This window comes from Protomyctophum parallelum (assembly GCF_964188405.1).
Source record: "Protomyctophum parallelum genome assembly, chromosome: 15".
Classification (NCBI taxonomy): domain Eukaryota; kingdom Metazoa; phylum Chordata; class Actinopteri; order Myctophiformes; family Myctophidae; genus Protomyctophum; species Protomyctophum parallelum.
This window is the reverse complement of record NC_139710.1, coordinates 19,625,051-19,640,989: the sequence shown is the minus strand read 5'-3', so window position 1 is coordinate 19,640,989 and position 15,939 is coordinate 19,625,051. Positions and strand designations below refer to the sequence as shown.

The following is a 15,939-nucleotide window of genomic DNA, read 5'->3' as shown; positions in this document are numbered from 1 at the left end:
GATTGGTTCCTGCAACCCGACGCGGCCGACGTAAGCCCACCCCTCGTGCTCTGTGCGCCAACAACATCCACGCATGTTCACTGTGACGGTGTGAGTGTGACCTTTCAGTGCAGTCTGAGCTGCACCGAATGGCACCCACCCCGACGCTTCTAGAACCGTCTTTTTAAAAAGCACACAAAAACCACAAGGAAAACGCTTTGTAAAATGGGTTCGACTATGATCGTATTCGTGGCCGCCCTTTGTGTTTTTCGTCGCGCAACATTAATCGACTGATTGCTTTGAATGGATTATTTTGCTAATTTTCACCGAGAAGCCTTCTTCTTGCTACGCCCAGTCAGCAGCAGCCATAGTTTGGACATTGACGCTGGAGGTAGGTTCCGTCGTCACCAGACTGCCATTTTCCGCTGCGCTAGCTACGAGCTGCTAACCGGCTATGCTAGGGCACATAGGGTACGTTTTTTGCCTTGAAGTGGCTGTTGGAGTATGATCTGTCATAATAATGTAGGTAATGTAGCTACAGTAGCTAAAATTATAACAATATCCTGCCTCTGACATCCAGTGCACGCTCAGCCAGAGTTCATTCATATCCCCTGATGTCAGAGATTAGACATCTAAATGTATGATGAAGCTCGTTGACACGTGATCTTTCATAATCAAAGGCAAAAATATTTCAGTTTTCTTTAGCTAACCTAGCCTGCTGCGGTTTGCTGACGTTTAAATCGAAAATACAATTCAAACGTTAATTATTCCCCCGGTGAGTCGGTGACAGACGTTCGACCAGTGAAGAATAATTTCCAAACATGACAACATCTGGATTTATAGAGTGACTCTAAAACGAATCTTTTACGAGAATCTCCCGACCGAACTTATTAATGTATTGTAAAATGTTATTGAATTTGTATTGTTGTATGACAATAAACTAGGATTTAAAGTTAAGCGGCCCGCGTTGCCACGGTAGGTTACTTATAAACAGACGGCGATGGGATCGTTAATGACATTTGCCTGTTTACGTTGACGGCCACGTGACAACAAGATAGGCGATGTAACTTGTGTGGTGATGTAACGTTTGGTTGGAGGAGCTCACCACGCATCATGACGCATGTCTCACCTCTGCCATACCGACCGACCAAAACAAACACCTGTCAGATTGCTGTTAAATCAAGCGTACTCGCATGTAATTTTTTATGTAACAATGCTGTGTGATTTGTGCTTTAACAGGATACCTCACTCTGCCTCTGCTATGGCAGTTTTTAATGCCCAGGTACTTCTGGCTGTCACAAGATGCAGGTAAGAGATTGTGTCAGCAGTTACATATACTTTATTGTATTGACAGAGGTAGACATCACTGGAACCGCATTGAAGAATACCGTACTCCCAATAACTAAACACAGTCACTGAGTCACAAATATTAACTCATCCAGTGAGACCAGATACTTAATACTTGCTTAGTGGTACAGTGTATTTTGTGGTCAGTGACCAGTGACATTTCAAGGTAGCTTTTTTGCATCTCAGCAACTGTTTAAAAATCAGTCTCACAAAGACTGAAAGACTAGGTTACTTTACTGAAATAAGATTAACTGCTTGTTTTTTACTTTGCATTGTCCAATCACTGGGAGACAGATGGGTGTAGTTAAAGACTAGCATTATCCTTTCTACACAACTGACAACTACTGACAGGCATGCCATGTATTGATGCAAGATGTGTGTGTGCAAAAAGAAAGTATTTATTGCCAGTAGGGGGCACACTTAGAATCATATTCATAACCCTCAGGTGTATAGTTTAGGTACTAGCTTGTGGAACTCAAGTTTCAGAGTCTTCACCAGAGATGTAGAATTGTAGATGATCAGTGACTATGACTAGCTTGTGGCCAGTTGTTTTTACATATTAGACATCTTATTGCAACCTCACCTCACATTGTTAAGTAATGCCATTTTTCTTTTCACTGTCAACAGGGGATCGTATTTGCTGTCCAAGAAACACAGCTGGTCGTCTCTCTCTTCCAAAGCCTACCTACACATAGAACATACCGGCCATTTATCCTCCCTATACACAGCCAGGATCTCACACATCAGTCACCCCCACCATTGCCTCAGGACCCCCACCTGTCGGACTCGCAGCTCCACCTTGCTAGCCAGGTCGTTACACAACTCAACCGTTTGGTTCCAGGACACAAAAGAAGCATCTGCCACTGCAGCCCAGGATGACCCTAAGGGGTCAAAGAAAGAACCCGTCACCCCTTCGACCCCCACTCAACCTCCATCAGCTCCCACCCCACCACCTGCTGCGGCAGCACCACTGCCTCCAGCTCAGAAGTGGGCAGTGGTGAAAAAATCTATATATGTGAGGATTGTGGATGAGCTGAAACACTACTACAATGGCTTTCGGCTTCTGGGCATCGACACCAAGATTGCCGGCAGGATGGGATGGAGGCTCTTGCATGGACAAATTCTCACGCGCAGGGAGAGGAGAAGGGTAAGAGAACTGGGGGCTGTGTTGCATTTGACCATAATTAGTTAGGGCTAAGTAGATTTTTCTCATCCTCCTACTATGTGAGCACAGCAGCAAGGCCAGGCCCAAGCATGTTGATCAGTTATGCAACGCTCGGAAGTCAATGGAATGCAAGCTATCCTGGAAAATGTTCTGTTCTTTTCTGCCCTCTACTTATCTCTTGTCTTTATACTGCCCTCAGGCCACAGCATAATCGCGAGTCACTGTCTAGTCTAGTCTACTACCATTGTTGAAGGATGTTTAGTAGAAGCAGCTGTGCTGGTTATTCTGTCTTGTCACTGATTTACTCTAGGTGATTGTTAGTAAATCAATCCGAATGCATTTCATGGCAGATTACTGTCCGGGATGGCATGGCAATCCTTCTAAACGTATTTGTATGGTGGTGTGTTGATTTCCGACAGAGCCTACTGTCACTGTGCCACCGCTGATGGCACCTGACCTTTCTGCCTATATTAAACTCCTGGTGTAGCACATTATGTACTTGGGAAGTCCTGGCAGCTGAGTTGGTTTAGGCATATAATAATAGTGTGCCATGCACTTGCAGGGTGGAGTTTAAGATCGTGCTGTATACCATGCTATGATGACTTTTATGTCACCTTTCATTTTTGTTAACAGTAAACAGTTGTTTACTACGCTAGTATATGCAGTAGCTTATTCAGTTCCACATATACTGTGTGAAGTACATACAGTTGTTTTGTAGTTCTATTCTATCAGAAAGGATTGGTGTAAGATTAAGTATTTTCTCTGACATGCAACTTGTTTCCTAAGGGATTATCAACAGCATGCATGCAATGAACAGCCACCTGAAACCCTGTTCAGTCTAAAAAGCAAAGTGTCCTTTATTTTTTCTTAATTCAAATTGTGTATTTAATATATATTTTTCTTTTAGTTAATCCCACAGACACAGCACATAATAGCCTAGCATATTGATATCTTTTGTGAGTCTCATTCAGTTTATTATGTTGTGACAGTTCAAACTTTATTGCCCACCCAAAGTATGGGTGCACTGAACTGAATAACATTTCGCTTGGGAACACAAGTGTAAACAAAAGCAGTACAAACAATGAGGAAAGTGCAGACATACTATAATGTTAGGTAACTGGTAGTAAGTAACAGATATTGTAACAATCAGGAATATGGAATTCAACAATTGCAAGTGAACAATAATTCTTTTTCAGATCAAATATATTTGAGCTTTTTTTTAAGACAGTCAAGACTGTTTTCCTTTGTTTTAGTTTTGTAAGGGATAATGTCTGCCTAGGTGGTTATTGTATTCACCTTCAGGGGGGTTAAACCCCCTGTCGGTGAATTATCTCCCGACAATGACCACCTAGGTTGTGTGTGTTTACATGGAGTGATCAAAAATGGGAATTTAGATTCTTCTTTCAGCAATGGACACTATTATTCCCCCCCCCCCCCCCACTCCCAGAATAAAGACAGCTGAATATACAGTAGTAGAGTGGCTAAATAATAGCGTAACTGTTGTCTCTGATTACAGTGATGTTCAGTACCAGGAGCTTGTTCTGAAAGTCAAATCAGCTGATGTGGTCAGCTGAGCTGGTTTCAGTTGTGTTCACAAAGCATGAAATAGGTCATTGTAACTAGGCAACTCTCAGGTAGGCTTTCTGGTGATTAAAGTGAAAGTCTCTGGTGGTTGGTGGGACCATAGTGGAGACTGTCTGTTACCTATTTAAACAACTGTTATCCTATTATGTTGTCAATTCAGGTATTACATTTTGTAGCCCTTATTTTCTTATAAGGGCTTATGTATTTTATTATCACATAGATTTTAATTAAAAGGTTGTCTTAACATTTTAAATTGTATTTCAACATTTTGCTATAAAAAAAACATGAATAATGAGCCTGGATTTGACTAATTAGACGCAGCCCGCGGAGTTAGTTCAGGCAGACAACCTCAAGGGTGTTCATGCCATGCTCAAAGGCTCATTCTATACTCAAGGGGTTATGATGCTGCATTACTATGTGGGCGTATAACTGCGCAAGTCTCACACGTCATTCGCCGATGCGGCAGTCAGCTGACCAATTGGGCAGGCTACTTAAGCTCACTAGACTCCATGCTCTTCCTGCCTTCCTCTGCTCATGGTTCCCGGTTGTATGTGATGTTTTCTCCCACCACCACCCCAGCACCACCGGTGGGCTCTGCTATTTATGCTCCCCATGGGGGGGTTATTGTATATCTATCTCCCTGCTCTTTATGTTTTATGTTGTTGATTAATCGTGCCGAGCAGGGAGAAATCCAGCAGAGCCGAACGCCAAGTCAAATATCATATGCACACTTGTTACTCATTCTGTACTAAATATTGGTAAATCTATTTGTGAGTTGTCTGCCTGAACTGTAGCTGTATACATTTCTTTGCTAACAGACATGCCATTGCTAAATTTCAATTGGTAGCGGAAATTAGATTAATTTACTGTATGACAACAATTGAGAAACACAGGCACACCTGCATGCACCACCCAAGCTTTATGACTGACTGCCACGACAGAGTTGTATTTGGGCTATTTTAGGAGGCTAACAGTGCTACAGCACACTGCCGCTGATATACAAATACAGCGCCAAAGCCTGTCATTTTGACAGGATTGGCAAGATTTCACAAATGGCTCACATTAAGTCTTGCTTTCCACGAGGAAACTGAAACTTCACTGGACCAGTAATCCTGGCACCCTGATGCCAGCTACTTGTTGTGATCTGTTGACCGATGATACTCATGGCTGTTTCTTTCCAACTCTCTCTTTAGCTTATGAGGACCTGTGCTGACCTCTTCCGTCTTGTGCCCTTCACGCTGTTCATCATCGTTCCTTTCATGGAGTTCCTGCTCCCCGTCTTCCTCAAGCTCTTCCCAGAGATGCTGCCCTCCACCTTCGAGACAGAGTCCAAAAAGGCATGTTTACATATACTCTATTCAGACTGTCAGACTGAGCCCTGAAGCATGACTGACTTCATGTTTACATATACTCTCTGAGTCAGACTGAAGCATGACTGACTTCATGGCTCAAGTCTATCCCCTGCTTACATAACATCAGATGGGGTGAGGGGCGATGTACCAGTCATAGCTGGCTGATGCAAACAGTTGGTCACTCACAGCCATTTGGGACAGTCGCTTGTGACAATGTTATCGTAACACAAATAATGATTAGGAAAACATTGCCTTGTCATATCAAATTCTCATGTGTTCAAGATATCCTACAATACAGTATTGTATTGCTACCATTGTAACAATACGCCTTGATATGATTTACCATTTCTATACCTCAAATTTCATATCACATTCTATGTACTGCATTGTATTTCTTCACTTTGACAAGAGATAACCATTTTAGGGATTTTCAACCTCACTCCAACCCATACTGTCCCTCCCCTGTAAAGGGTTAAATCCACTCCAGTAGAAGCAGATGGTTCTTTTCTGTTAGGTTCATTAGTTCTGTCAGATCTGATGTTCCCTGGTCGCTCTAGGAACATGGCTGAGTGACTCCCAGATATGCCCACGTGCTGCTGGACAACAGAGGTGTCTGGCCTTTCAGACACAAGATGAAAAGAGCACTGGTGACTTGTTTTGTAACGTCATGGTCATTTCGCAATGTTGTCAATATTGTCACATTGTGTTTTTTCTTATTTTGCTATGAGAAAAATAAGAAACCCCTCTACCACGATTTATTAGTTAAAATAAGTGTTAAATTGCTTTATATTTTCTTTCGTTTAGGTGGGGGCATTCAATTTTTTATTTTTTTATTTTTATTTACTATAGTCCTACTAGACCCCATAAAATTACATCTGGCCACAAAAGATCACGGGATCTATTAAATGTCAAGGGGGAGGTGACAAAATATTGAGCCTACAACACACAGTATGGCATGATCCCCCAAGTACTCCCTTCACATTCAGTAGATCCTGTGATCTTTTAATTTCCTGAGGTCTAGTAGGACTATAGTAAATAATAATAAAGAAATCGCCGTCAAATGTTGTAAAGAAAATCTCTATTTAGGCCCATGTTCGAATTCCCCCGCCCCCTGTCAAAAATAGCCAAAATCGCTAAAACGAAAGAAAGCATTAAATGAAAAACAAAATGAACACTCATCTTTTACTTTCTCTAATAACAAACAAACTAAAACATGAACCTTGGTTGAAAAAAACTAAAGTTGTCCTTTAAGGAGAGAGTACTCACACAGCATACAGATTAAACAATTGGACCTGGAACACTATGAATTTTAAGCTGATGAATGGATACTTTTTCCTCATTGGCAGAAGATTGGCCACCCACCTGAAATTGTATTTCCTGTTTATTAAAGATCGTAAGAGACCTTCCGGGAAGACCCCTGTTACTTAACAAACACATTATAGCAATGAGTACTATCACAATATAGTGCTTTAACCTTTTTAACAAAAAACTTTTGGTTTTAACCAAACAATATCACTTACCCCAGTGATTCCCAACCTGTGTGCCGCAGCACTTTAGTGTGCCGTTTGAAATGGCCAGGTGTGTGTCATTTGATTTGAACAAAAGTAGCCTCGGAACCCAGACGTTTTTATTTACAGGAAGAAAAATAACCCAGACTCTCCCGCGATAGATAATAGACACTGGGCAATAGATACTGGGCTGCCTGAGGTTGTTGTTGCCCATCCCCACCAGCCTAACGACCCTCGGCCATAGAAATGCTAATATATGACTTTGTTTACATGAGGAGATCACCTACTCTCCTGGCACGTACTGTATAAAAAAAAACACTGCTTGCCTCTGTGCGTTCCAGCCTGCTTTTTGCTGTTGTCTTTTACAAACCGACACTGTGTTGCAAAAGCGGCAGTGATGGGCTTACAAATCGCCTGGGTGGAGCTACATACAGCTTAGCCTCGATACCCAGGCTTTCATTTCGTCTGCGCGAAAGATGAAAGCCTGGAAAAAGCTGTGGGCTGAACCAGTCTAAAAGTGGGAGTCAACCCTTCCGGGTGGGTGTCGCTCTAAATGATGTGACGTAGCGCTGCACTAGGGGGGAGAGGAGGGGCCGGGGGTGACGGACAGATCGATGAGATCCAATCAGGGTGCGCGCTTTTCTGAGGCGCGACCCTCCCATCTAGGCCAGAAATGTCTCTGCTTAGGTCAGGCTACATACAGCTGAACCCATGTCGAGAAGTAACGGCAGACGAGTGAGACAACACAAGAGAGAGAGCGCGTGTGTGTGTGTGGAAAAAGTAATATATATATATATATATATATATATAACCCCCACCTGGGATTTTTTGGCTATGAAAAGTGTGCCCTGGCACAAAAAAGGTTGGGAAACACTGACTTACCCTACCTTTTTAATATGAGTTAATAGGTCCACACTACAACCAATAAATCTTCCATTCCATCATTGAGGCAGAATAATGGTGCAGGAGAGGGCCCTGGCAGTGACTATATAGACTTTCCTACACTCTTTATCTTCTCACAATGTCAGAAGTTTAATTCTGAGCTCAACCTGCCTCGCTCTCTGCAGGAGGAGAAGCAAAAGAAGGGTCTTGCCGCAAAACTGGAACTGGCCAAGTTTCTCCAGGAGACCATCGCAGAGATGGCCCGCAGGAACAAGGCAAAGACGGAGGACGAGACGCAGCGCTTCTCTACATACGTACAGAAGGTAAAACCAGAATGTTTTGCACTGTAGCTCTATGATATTGCCTGGATCATTAACTAGCTAGTCACTAGTAGTGTCTACCAGGAAACGGTTCCCTTTGTGAAACACTGTAAAAGAAATTCATTTTTCTCAGATGCCTCTCTGTGTTGTTGCTTATCACTCAGCCATTTATTAACCTGCTGCCTGTGCCAGAGCTAACAGTTGCTCTGCTCAGGCAGAGATTCAAAGGTCAAATATCGTTGCTGTTGGGAGGAAACCACCTAACCAGGCGCGGAGATATAGGCGAGGCAGGCGAGGCAGCGCCTCAGGGCCCGCGGGGGTGGGGGGGCCCGGCCGGCTGCTCCGATGCGTAGTATTAAACTGTATACTTTCTCTCTCTCACTCTCTGGCCCTCTCTCCCACAAACACGCTGTTACATTACCGCGACTAAGACTACATTTCCTGTCAATAATAAGCAGTGTAAAATGTAGTTCATTGGGAGGTAAAGGGTGACGCTTTATTGTGAAGGCCCCTTCACAGCACAGGCAGGAAATAGAGGGTTTAACCTGGGCTGCTTGGCTGCACGTACTAGAGTAGGGCCCGGGCTGTCAATCTCGCCTCGGGGCCCGTGGGACCTTCCAACCGCCACTGCACCTAACTCAATTATTTTTCTGCATAAATCAGTACTGTTGAACCAATGGAAAGTAGTAAAACTTTAAAACGTTTCGGACAAAACCTCTTAACTCCATTGGACCCTCAAACTGTCTGCTAAAGCAGCTAACTCACGCCGGCGTCTTTGTTTCCGGTGCTTCCACACAGCTGAGTCCATGATGACACTTTGTCTAATTAAAGGGGAGTTCCGGACAACCCGTTTTCTTACTGTAATATGATGACCATAATCCATGACCATTGATCACGCGCGAAAACCCCCCAAAAAGTCGGTCAAACGCTAAATCTCTAAAATCGTGCGAAAAATATTTTTTGTTTACATCTGTTGTAGAGATAACTCCACAAAGTATTGTCACTCTCTCTCTAACCGGTTTGAGCTCGCCTACCTTCTTAAAGCCATGGTGCCCTATATATATTGAATATTTTCGCTACTAACAGTGGTTCATACATACATTTATCATCATAATTCAGTTAAAAAAACCCACTGTGGAACTCCCCTTTAAACCGCATCCAATCAAAGCCGTCTCATTGTGTGTTGCTCAGGTGCGTCACACCGGGGAACAGCCTACCACCAAGGACATCGTCAAGTTCTCCAAGCTTTTTGAGGATGAGCTGACGTTGGAGCACCTGGAGCGCCCCCAGCTGGTGGCTCTGTGCAAGCTGCTGGAGCTGCAGCCCATTGGCACCAACAACCTGCTTCGCTTTCAGCTGATGATGCAGCTGAGAACTATCAAGGCGGACGATGAGGTGAGATTTGGGGCCGTGTTGATGTCCTCAAATTGTTTTATTAACTATTGACTCTTACCTGTTTCTGTGTTTTACTCTATGGGTGATTTATACTTGGTTGTGCAAAGTGTCAGCTTTACTGCTGTTGGTACTATGACACTTGAATTTCCACCCGGGGTTCAATAAGGGCTTATCTTTATCTTATTCCAATGAACAGTATGAAGAGTTCTATATAGGTATGTCAAAAAAATATATATATACAATTGAGGTATTTAGAAGACGCTCTTATTTACAGTGGGCAGGATTGGAGGTGGGATGAACGGTTGAGTAGATTGCCAAGAAAACAACAAAGTGCTACAAACTAAGATACCGATAACAATAACACTAAATAACAATAACATACATGGCATCTGTGGACAAGTTACCAACATGCAGTACGTAGAGTCAGCATGTTTTTCAGCAGTTTTGGCACTTTTATCAAAACTATCTTTAACTGCAATTCAGAAACAACATTTGGCTGATAAAATAATGGTTATGGTTGTGGTGGTGTGTTTCTGGGGTCATGGGGAGATGATGGAGGTAGTGAAACGCTGCACAGAGTTGTGTTCAAATGAGGAAGTGCACAGGGTGGAGAACCACCCACACTGGTGTTAAACTTTCTATTGCAACCTGCTCAAGCTGCAATAAAGACGACGCCCTATGTTTGCATGCTTCTACCAAACAACGTGTAAATTTGTTTCAGTTATCAGAACGTCCAGTTTTACGTGTTTTCCTTTATCTTCTTCGTGTATTTCACTCCTCACAGCTATTGTCCTAAACTGTATGTGATTCTATTTCCACCCTGTCTGTACAGATGATCATAGGAGAGGGTGTGGCGGCCATGAGTGTGACAGAGCTGCAGGCAGCATGCCGTAGTCGAGGGATGAGGTCTCTGGGTCTCACCACCGAGCAGCTACAAAAGCAGTTGCAGCAGGTTAGGCTTTATGCTGAATTCACACTATAGGTGACAAAGCAACAGGCTACAAGCCAGTGACATGAAGCTACAAACTGTTGCTGACACTTATAAAGAAAGTTTACACAAGAACAATATTAATTGGATTGTTTAATTATGTCATAGTGAAGCGTCTTTTTTACCATTTCCACTCCCCTTCTCTCTCCCCACAATTCCTGCTCTGTGCCGTAAATGGAAATGGAATTGCCGTAAATGGAAGATTGGTTACCATTAATTCTTAATGGTAACCAATTCCCTGTGCTATTTAACCCTACCTGTTTCATCTACACATTGAGTACACATTGAATAACACAGCAGCAACTCAGCAGCAATGTACCTGGGCACACTTGGTCACTTTGTAGATTTGGTCACCGCAGTAAATACAGCATCGGAACATCAGTTCCGTAGTGTTAAGTTCGTTGATGTATTCAATTAGCCTTTTTTTCATAAAACTTTGAAAATTATGTTTTTATTGCATGTATGAGTAGCTCAAAGAGAATGATAACAGATGTAAATGTGTTACTTCGGATTCAATGTGGTGCAAGATGTGTAATAACCAAAAGCAGTGATCTCAAGTGGCTTCTGTGGTTCTCTCCTGGTAGTGGCTGGAACTTCATCTGAAGGAGAATGTGCCTCCCTCCCTGCTGCTGCTCTCCAGGGCCATGTTCCTGACGGACCTCAAACCTAAACCTATCATCCCTATCATCCCCCCTGTACCTAAACTAGAGGTTCGTTGCACACATACTCTCAGAAAAAGTCAACATGTACAGCCTAGTTACATCTAGTAAGCTGAGGCTGTTCTGCAGTCCCATTAATGTACAAATTAGAGAATCAGAGCAGTGCACATGAAAGTCCAGTGTCGCTTCCGGGCCGATGAGTAGATGGTATGCAGGTCACAGATGTCGAGTACGGTATGTTCTGGCCAGCTCGGTAAACCCATAAGTCATACTCTGAAAATCTCCACTCCTTTCATTGTTCCTGGCTCAGCCAAATGGCCTCTTATTTGTACCCTGAATAATATGACAATAATAAAGGCTGCTTTAGAGACTTTTGTGTTGGTAATGGTACATATCCTGAAACTATCAGACTGCCATATTGTATTGACAATCTTCTGTTTTTGTAGAAATCTAACCCTCCTCCTGTGGAGAATACAGAAGCGACCTCTGCCTCCAGTGACAGACTGGCCGACCCTGCGGTGGTCATCAAAGACAGACCGGTAAGTACACTCCTTTGATGTACCACACAAATACACAGCAACATTTCCAAAGTTCCACATGGCTCTTTAGTTTTATTAAATATTTCTGTCTATTTGTCTGTCCAAGGTAGAGGAGGTGAGAGACAAGGCCCCTGTGCTGTCAGACAAACCTCTGTCTCCTGCTGAAGTCCTTCAGGTAAGTCTGACATTATGAAATTGGATCCAAGGCAGGGATTCTAATCAGTTTGTTTCTGCTGCTGGACAATTCATTCAGCTCAGTATGAACCCTTTGGTGTTACTGCTGCTAGCCGTTGAGAAATTCAGACCAGACATGGAGCTAATGTCACCACCTACTGGATCTGTTCTTCCCTGCTTCATTGCAGAAAATAGTACAGTATCCTCTGGGGACTTTCTGCCAGAAAGGGGGCAGGGCATGCCCCCTAAGCTTCGAATAACATCCAAAACTGTGATGAAACTCACTGTGTCACAACATTAGCTTGTAACGTTCCTGAGATCAGGTTCAATTCCCACAGAGAGTATACTTGACGTCAAAGCATATCCTGCCAAATGTTAGAGGGGGCCAAATACAGACACATCAATGAAGTATATAAGGTTTAACTGGTTAAATACCCATGTTGAAATTGAAGGCACTACTTTTTTTTTGTCCAACATATAACATACTTTATATGTCTAAATAATATCAGTTGATATTTATAAAGGAAATGATGTGTGAAATTGAAAACCATATATTGAAATTAGAAACTGTATAGGTTATACGGCAACCAAAGTAGGTTATGTCTTGTTTTATTTATTTCATGTTTATATCGTTATTACAAGTCCTGTACTACTGTATTTGACAACATTCAGTTTAAGAGATCTAAAAAGACTGCTGCTAAACTAAACTGTCATTACTTCCACAGGCCAAGGCAGCAACAGATGTGGCTCAGAAGAGCAAGATGAGTGCCAATGGTGTCTAAAGTGTGGCAGGGGTCTGGACTGGATGGAAGACGGACTTGGCCGTGGCACCTAGTGTCACAAGGGGGTGTCGAGGCATCAGACACGCTAGGCTACCACCTGTGGACAACGTCATGGCTTTCCACCGTTATTGTCCATGGCTATCCACTGTTAGAGCTTTCTCTCACAGCCTTTTTAAACATCTTCTAATCCTCTAGGCCGGAGTGATGGAAGGCTTGTGGCTTGGCCTGGCTTAAAATGTGGTGTCCCACAACACGGGTGGCATGTCTGAGTCCAGATGCCATGTGGACCTGTGGTCCAGGACTCTTCTCCCCTGCTCTCCATTGTCCTGTAGTAAACCCCCCAGAAGATGTTTTACTGCCAGTTTGACCACATATGCTTTCTTCACCCACCATGCTTTCCTAATTCATGCACTCCATTCAGTTGCCACTGTACCAGTACAGGTGGACAGTATATTGTCTGGCTGTGGGATGCAACTGATTTAATGTCCGTGAGGAGATGGCCCAGTCTCGTTAACTGTGTGGATGGCGTCCCCTGTGGTCTAGACTCTAGAGACCATCTCCAAAATCTGCTCTTGTATATTTGTAAATACCCTGTAAAGAAATCTCAGTGTCTGACATTACAGCAGCAGCTGCTTTGTACAGTTTGCTATGCAACTCCATTACGTTCTCTAAAACTAAGCAAAAGTTCTATGAACTTAAACCTTTTCAGTTTTTATTTGTTCTGATTGTTTCATCGTTAAAAGTGTTAGTTCAGATTAGTGGTAGCTGATGAGATGTTTTTCTGATTGATTGTTGGGACTGCACTGTAATCTCAAGTTATCCACAACAACAAAACTACAGAAACCTCTCATTCCGATGACCTACTGATCTGGACTGGCTTATTTGCAATGAATGAAGTGGCATTGTGTAAGCACTAGAAGCTGTAAATGGCGAGCAAACACGGGTTAATTATTTTGATTGTAAGAGAGTTCACTCCTTAGTCCTTGTGAGAGTCTGCAGTGATGTGCCTCCACCGGTAAGAAACTGAACCGACAATCTGTGTACAATTTGCCTATTTTTTTTTTGTATCTGAATATACAGTGTATATATTGTCTTTTAACACGACGATGCTACTCCCTTTGATTTGTGGTAATTGAACATTGGAAGAAAAAGATATTTGGCGTTACTTGACTGCTACTGGATGGTTCCCATGCCCTTTGTTTAAGCTCAATTCATGAATATGTAATTAGAATTGTCTAATAATTTATTGGAGTAGCATTTAAATGCTGAGGCCACTAATGACAGTTACAAAGTTTTAAAGTTTTTTTTTTTTAAGTTTGTATAATATTTTGTAATATGGATCTTGAAGAGCTGATATAATGAGTGAAAGGCCAATCTACCCTGTTTAATGAAGCGTTGGCTTTGACGGTTGTCAATTGAAGGTTTACCACAAAAACGTACTGTATGCTTGCGTGTGTGGTGTGTGTGTGTTTGAAAATGCCTTATCAGAACTATTTTACATAATCCCCCCCCCCCTTTCATCAGACTAACCATAGCATCCATTGGCACCAGATTATAAAAAAGACATTTCCTCCCATATGACCTTGCCCAATGGCGCCTCATGAACATGGGTGTCAAAGTATGGGCATTTTTTAAAATGAAGGGTAAAAGGCTTTGGTTTTATTGCAATTTTTTTTGTATATTGGTTGCACATTCTGCAATTTCATTTTATGCTTGGTTTGAGAATTGTGTGCAGTGCACATTGGCTTTCATGGCAACATGTCAATGGCGCCTAGTTGCATGGATGCACTTTGACCGGTTTCTGTTCTATGGAATCCCACCCTTGTCTATCCTCGATTCCTCTACCATGATCGTCATTGGCAGAAGTCACATTTTCTATGTATAGTGCGAGGGAGAGAGGGGTTCTGAGAACAGAAACATGTAAACGGTGACAGTATATTAGCTCATTGTGTGCTGCTCTGCTACCAAATCTAGCCAAGTCTCCCCTCAAAGCGTTGTGTAGAATCTATTCTAAATCAATCTATAGGCTAAGCAACAGACTGAGTCAGGAAGTTGGTGTCTTGGTAGGGAGGGGTAAATGCTCAATTTACAACAGTTTTTTTGTTCACAATAACTATAGTCAGACTGAGAAAGGCATCCTGTTTGTGTGTTGCTCTGAGTTAATCTGGTTGACGGTTTTCTCACCCTGCCCATTTGATCACTGATGCCGTGTATTGCATAGGCCATTGAACAATATTGTTTTATCCGCACTAGTGGGAGTGATAGGCTGTAAACAGTTTGTATCTTATTTCCATTTAAAAATGTGTTGCAGTCAGATAACTCATTGGCCTGTATTAAGATAATGCATTGTACCATGTCAAATGAGTATTTGGGAGATTAAAATAATTCACATGAACCCTTTTACTATTGTGGCCTGTATTTACATGTCAACAAGAACAATACATCTTCTATGTAGGCAGCCAATCAATACAACTATAGTCCATTCAAGATTTACTGATCTGAGACTCCTTATGCTTTAGTGTGTTCTGATCTCGACTACCGTAGTGTGACTGATGATGGCATATTAGTTTAGCTATGGTTCCTAACGAAAATATATACGATCCGTGTTGAACCCTTAGAGTATATATATATATGTTTTTTTTTAATCATTTTTAAGATATATACTCTATGGTTGAACCTTTGTAATGACCCAGTTATGACTAGATTGTCTCCACTGTATGGCCTTTTTTATATTTGTGACCAGCAGATGGCGTCATAATTCAACAGTAGTTGAGATTTTGCACAAAAAGCACAGGAAAGTACAGTTCAGTACAGGTCTGCTATCTTAAATTGGGGTCTTCCATACTCAATTTATTCATGATGAATGATGTTTATCTTCGGATCTGATCTGGTCATGCCATTTTATTTTAACTTTGTTAGGGAAAATATATTTTAGCTTACAAAATGACTAATGGCGATTTAAAAAATATGGCATCATCACATCTTGTGACTGTGCAACTGTAATCCCGTAGGCCTGCCGTCTATATATATATATAGCCAGGCCTTCCACAAACTGTTCTTCTGTGTCACCATTCTTGACACTCAGCCAGGCTAATTAAAACTCTACTCTTGTAGTGTTCCCAGTTCCCACGTGACTTTCCACTCTGACCCGTGTTGCTGGGGGCATACCACACGTCAGACCTACACCGAAAACAAACCTGAAACCTCCTCACTGCTCTTATAAAAATCAGATTACATCTTTTAATAGACTCATTGTAAGACAATA

General features: G+C 42.3%; 1 protein-coding gene across 1 annotated transcript; it reads left to right on the top strand.

Moving 5' to 3' along the window:
• Positions 1-95: 95 nt before the first annotated feature.
• letm2 (leucine zipper-EF-hand containing transmembrane protein 2) lies at positions 96-15,074 on the top strand. Its single transcript, XM_083783153.1, has 11 exons — positions 96-370; positions 1,219-1,287; positions 1,954-2,473; positions 5,269-5,412; positions 8,003-8,140; positions 9,329-9,532; positions 10,365-10,484; positions 11,105-11,230; positions 11,626-11,718; positions 11,825-11,893; positions 12,618-15,074. The coding sequence occupies exons 2-11, from the start codon at positions 1,241-1,243 to the stop codon at positions 12,672-12,674; spliced, it is 1,518 nt and encodes a 505-aa protein (XP_083639279.1). The 5' UTR covers positions 96-370; positions 1,219-1,240; the 3' UTR covers positions 12,675-15,074.
• Positions 15,075-15,939: the final 865 nt, after the last annotated feature.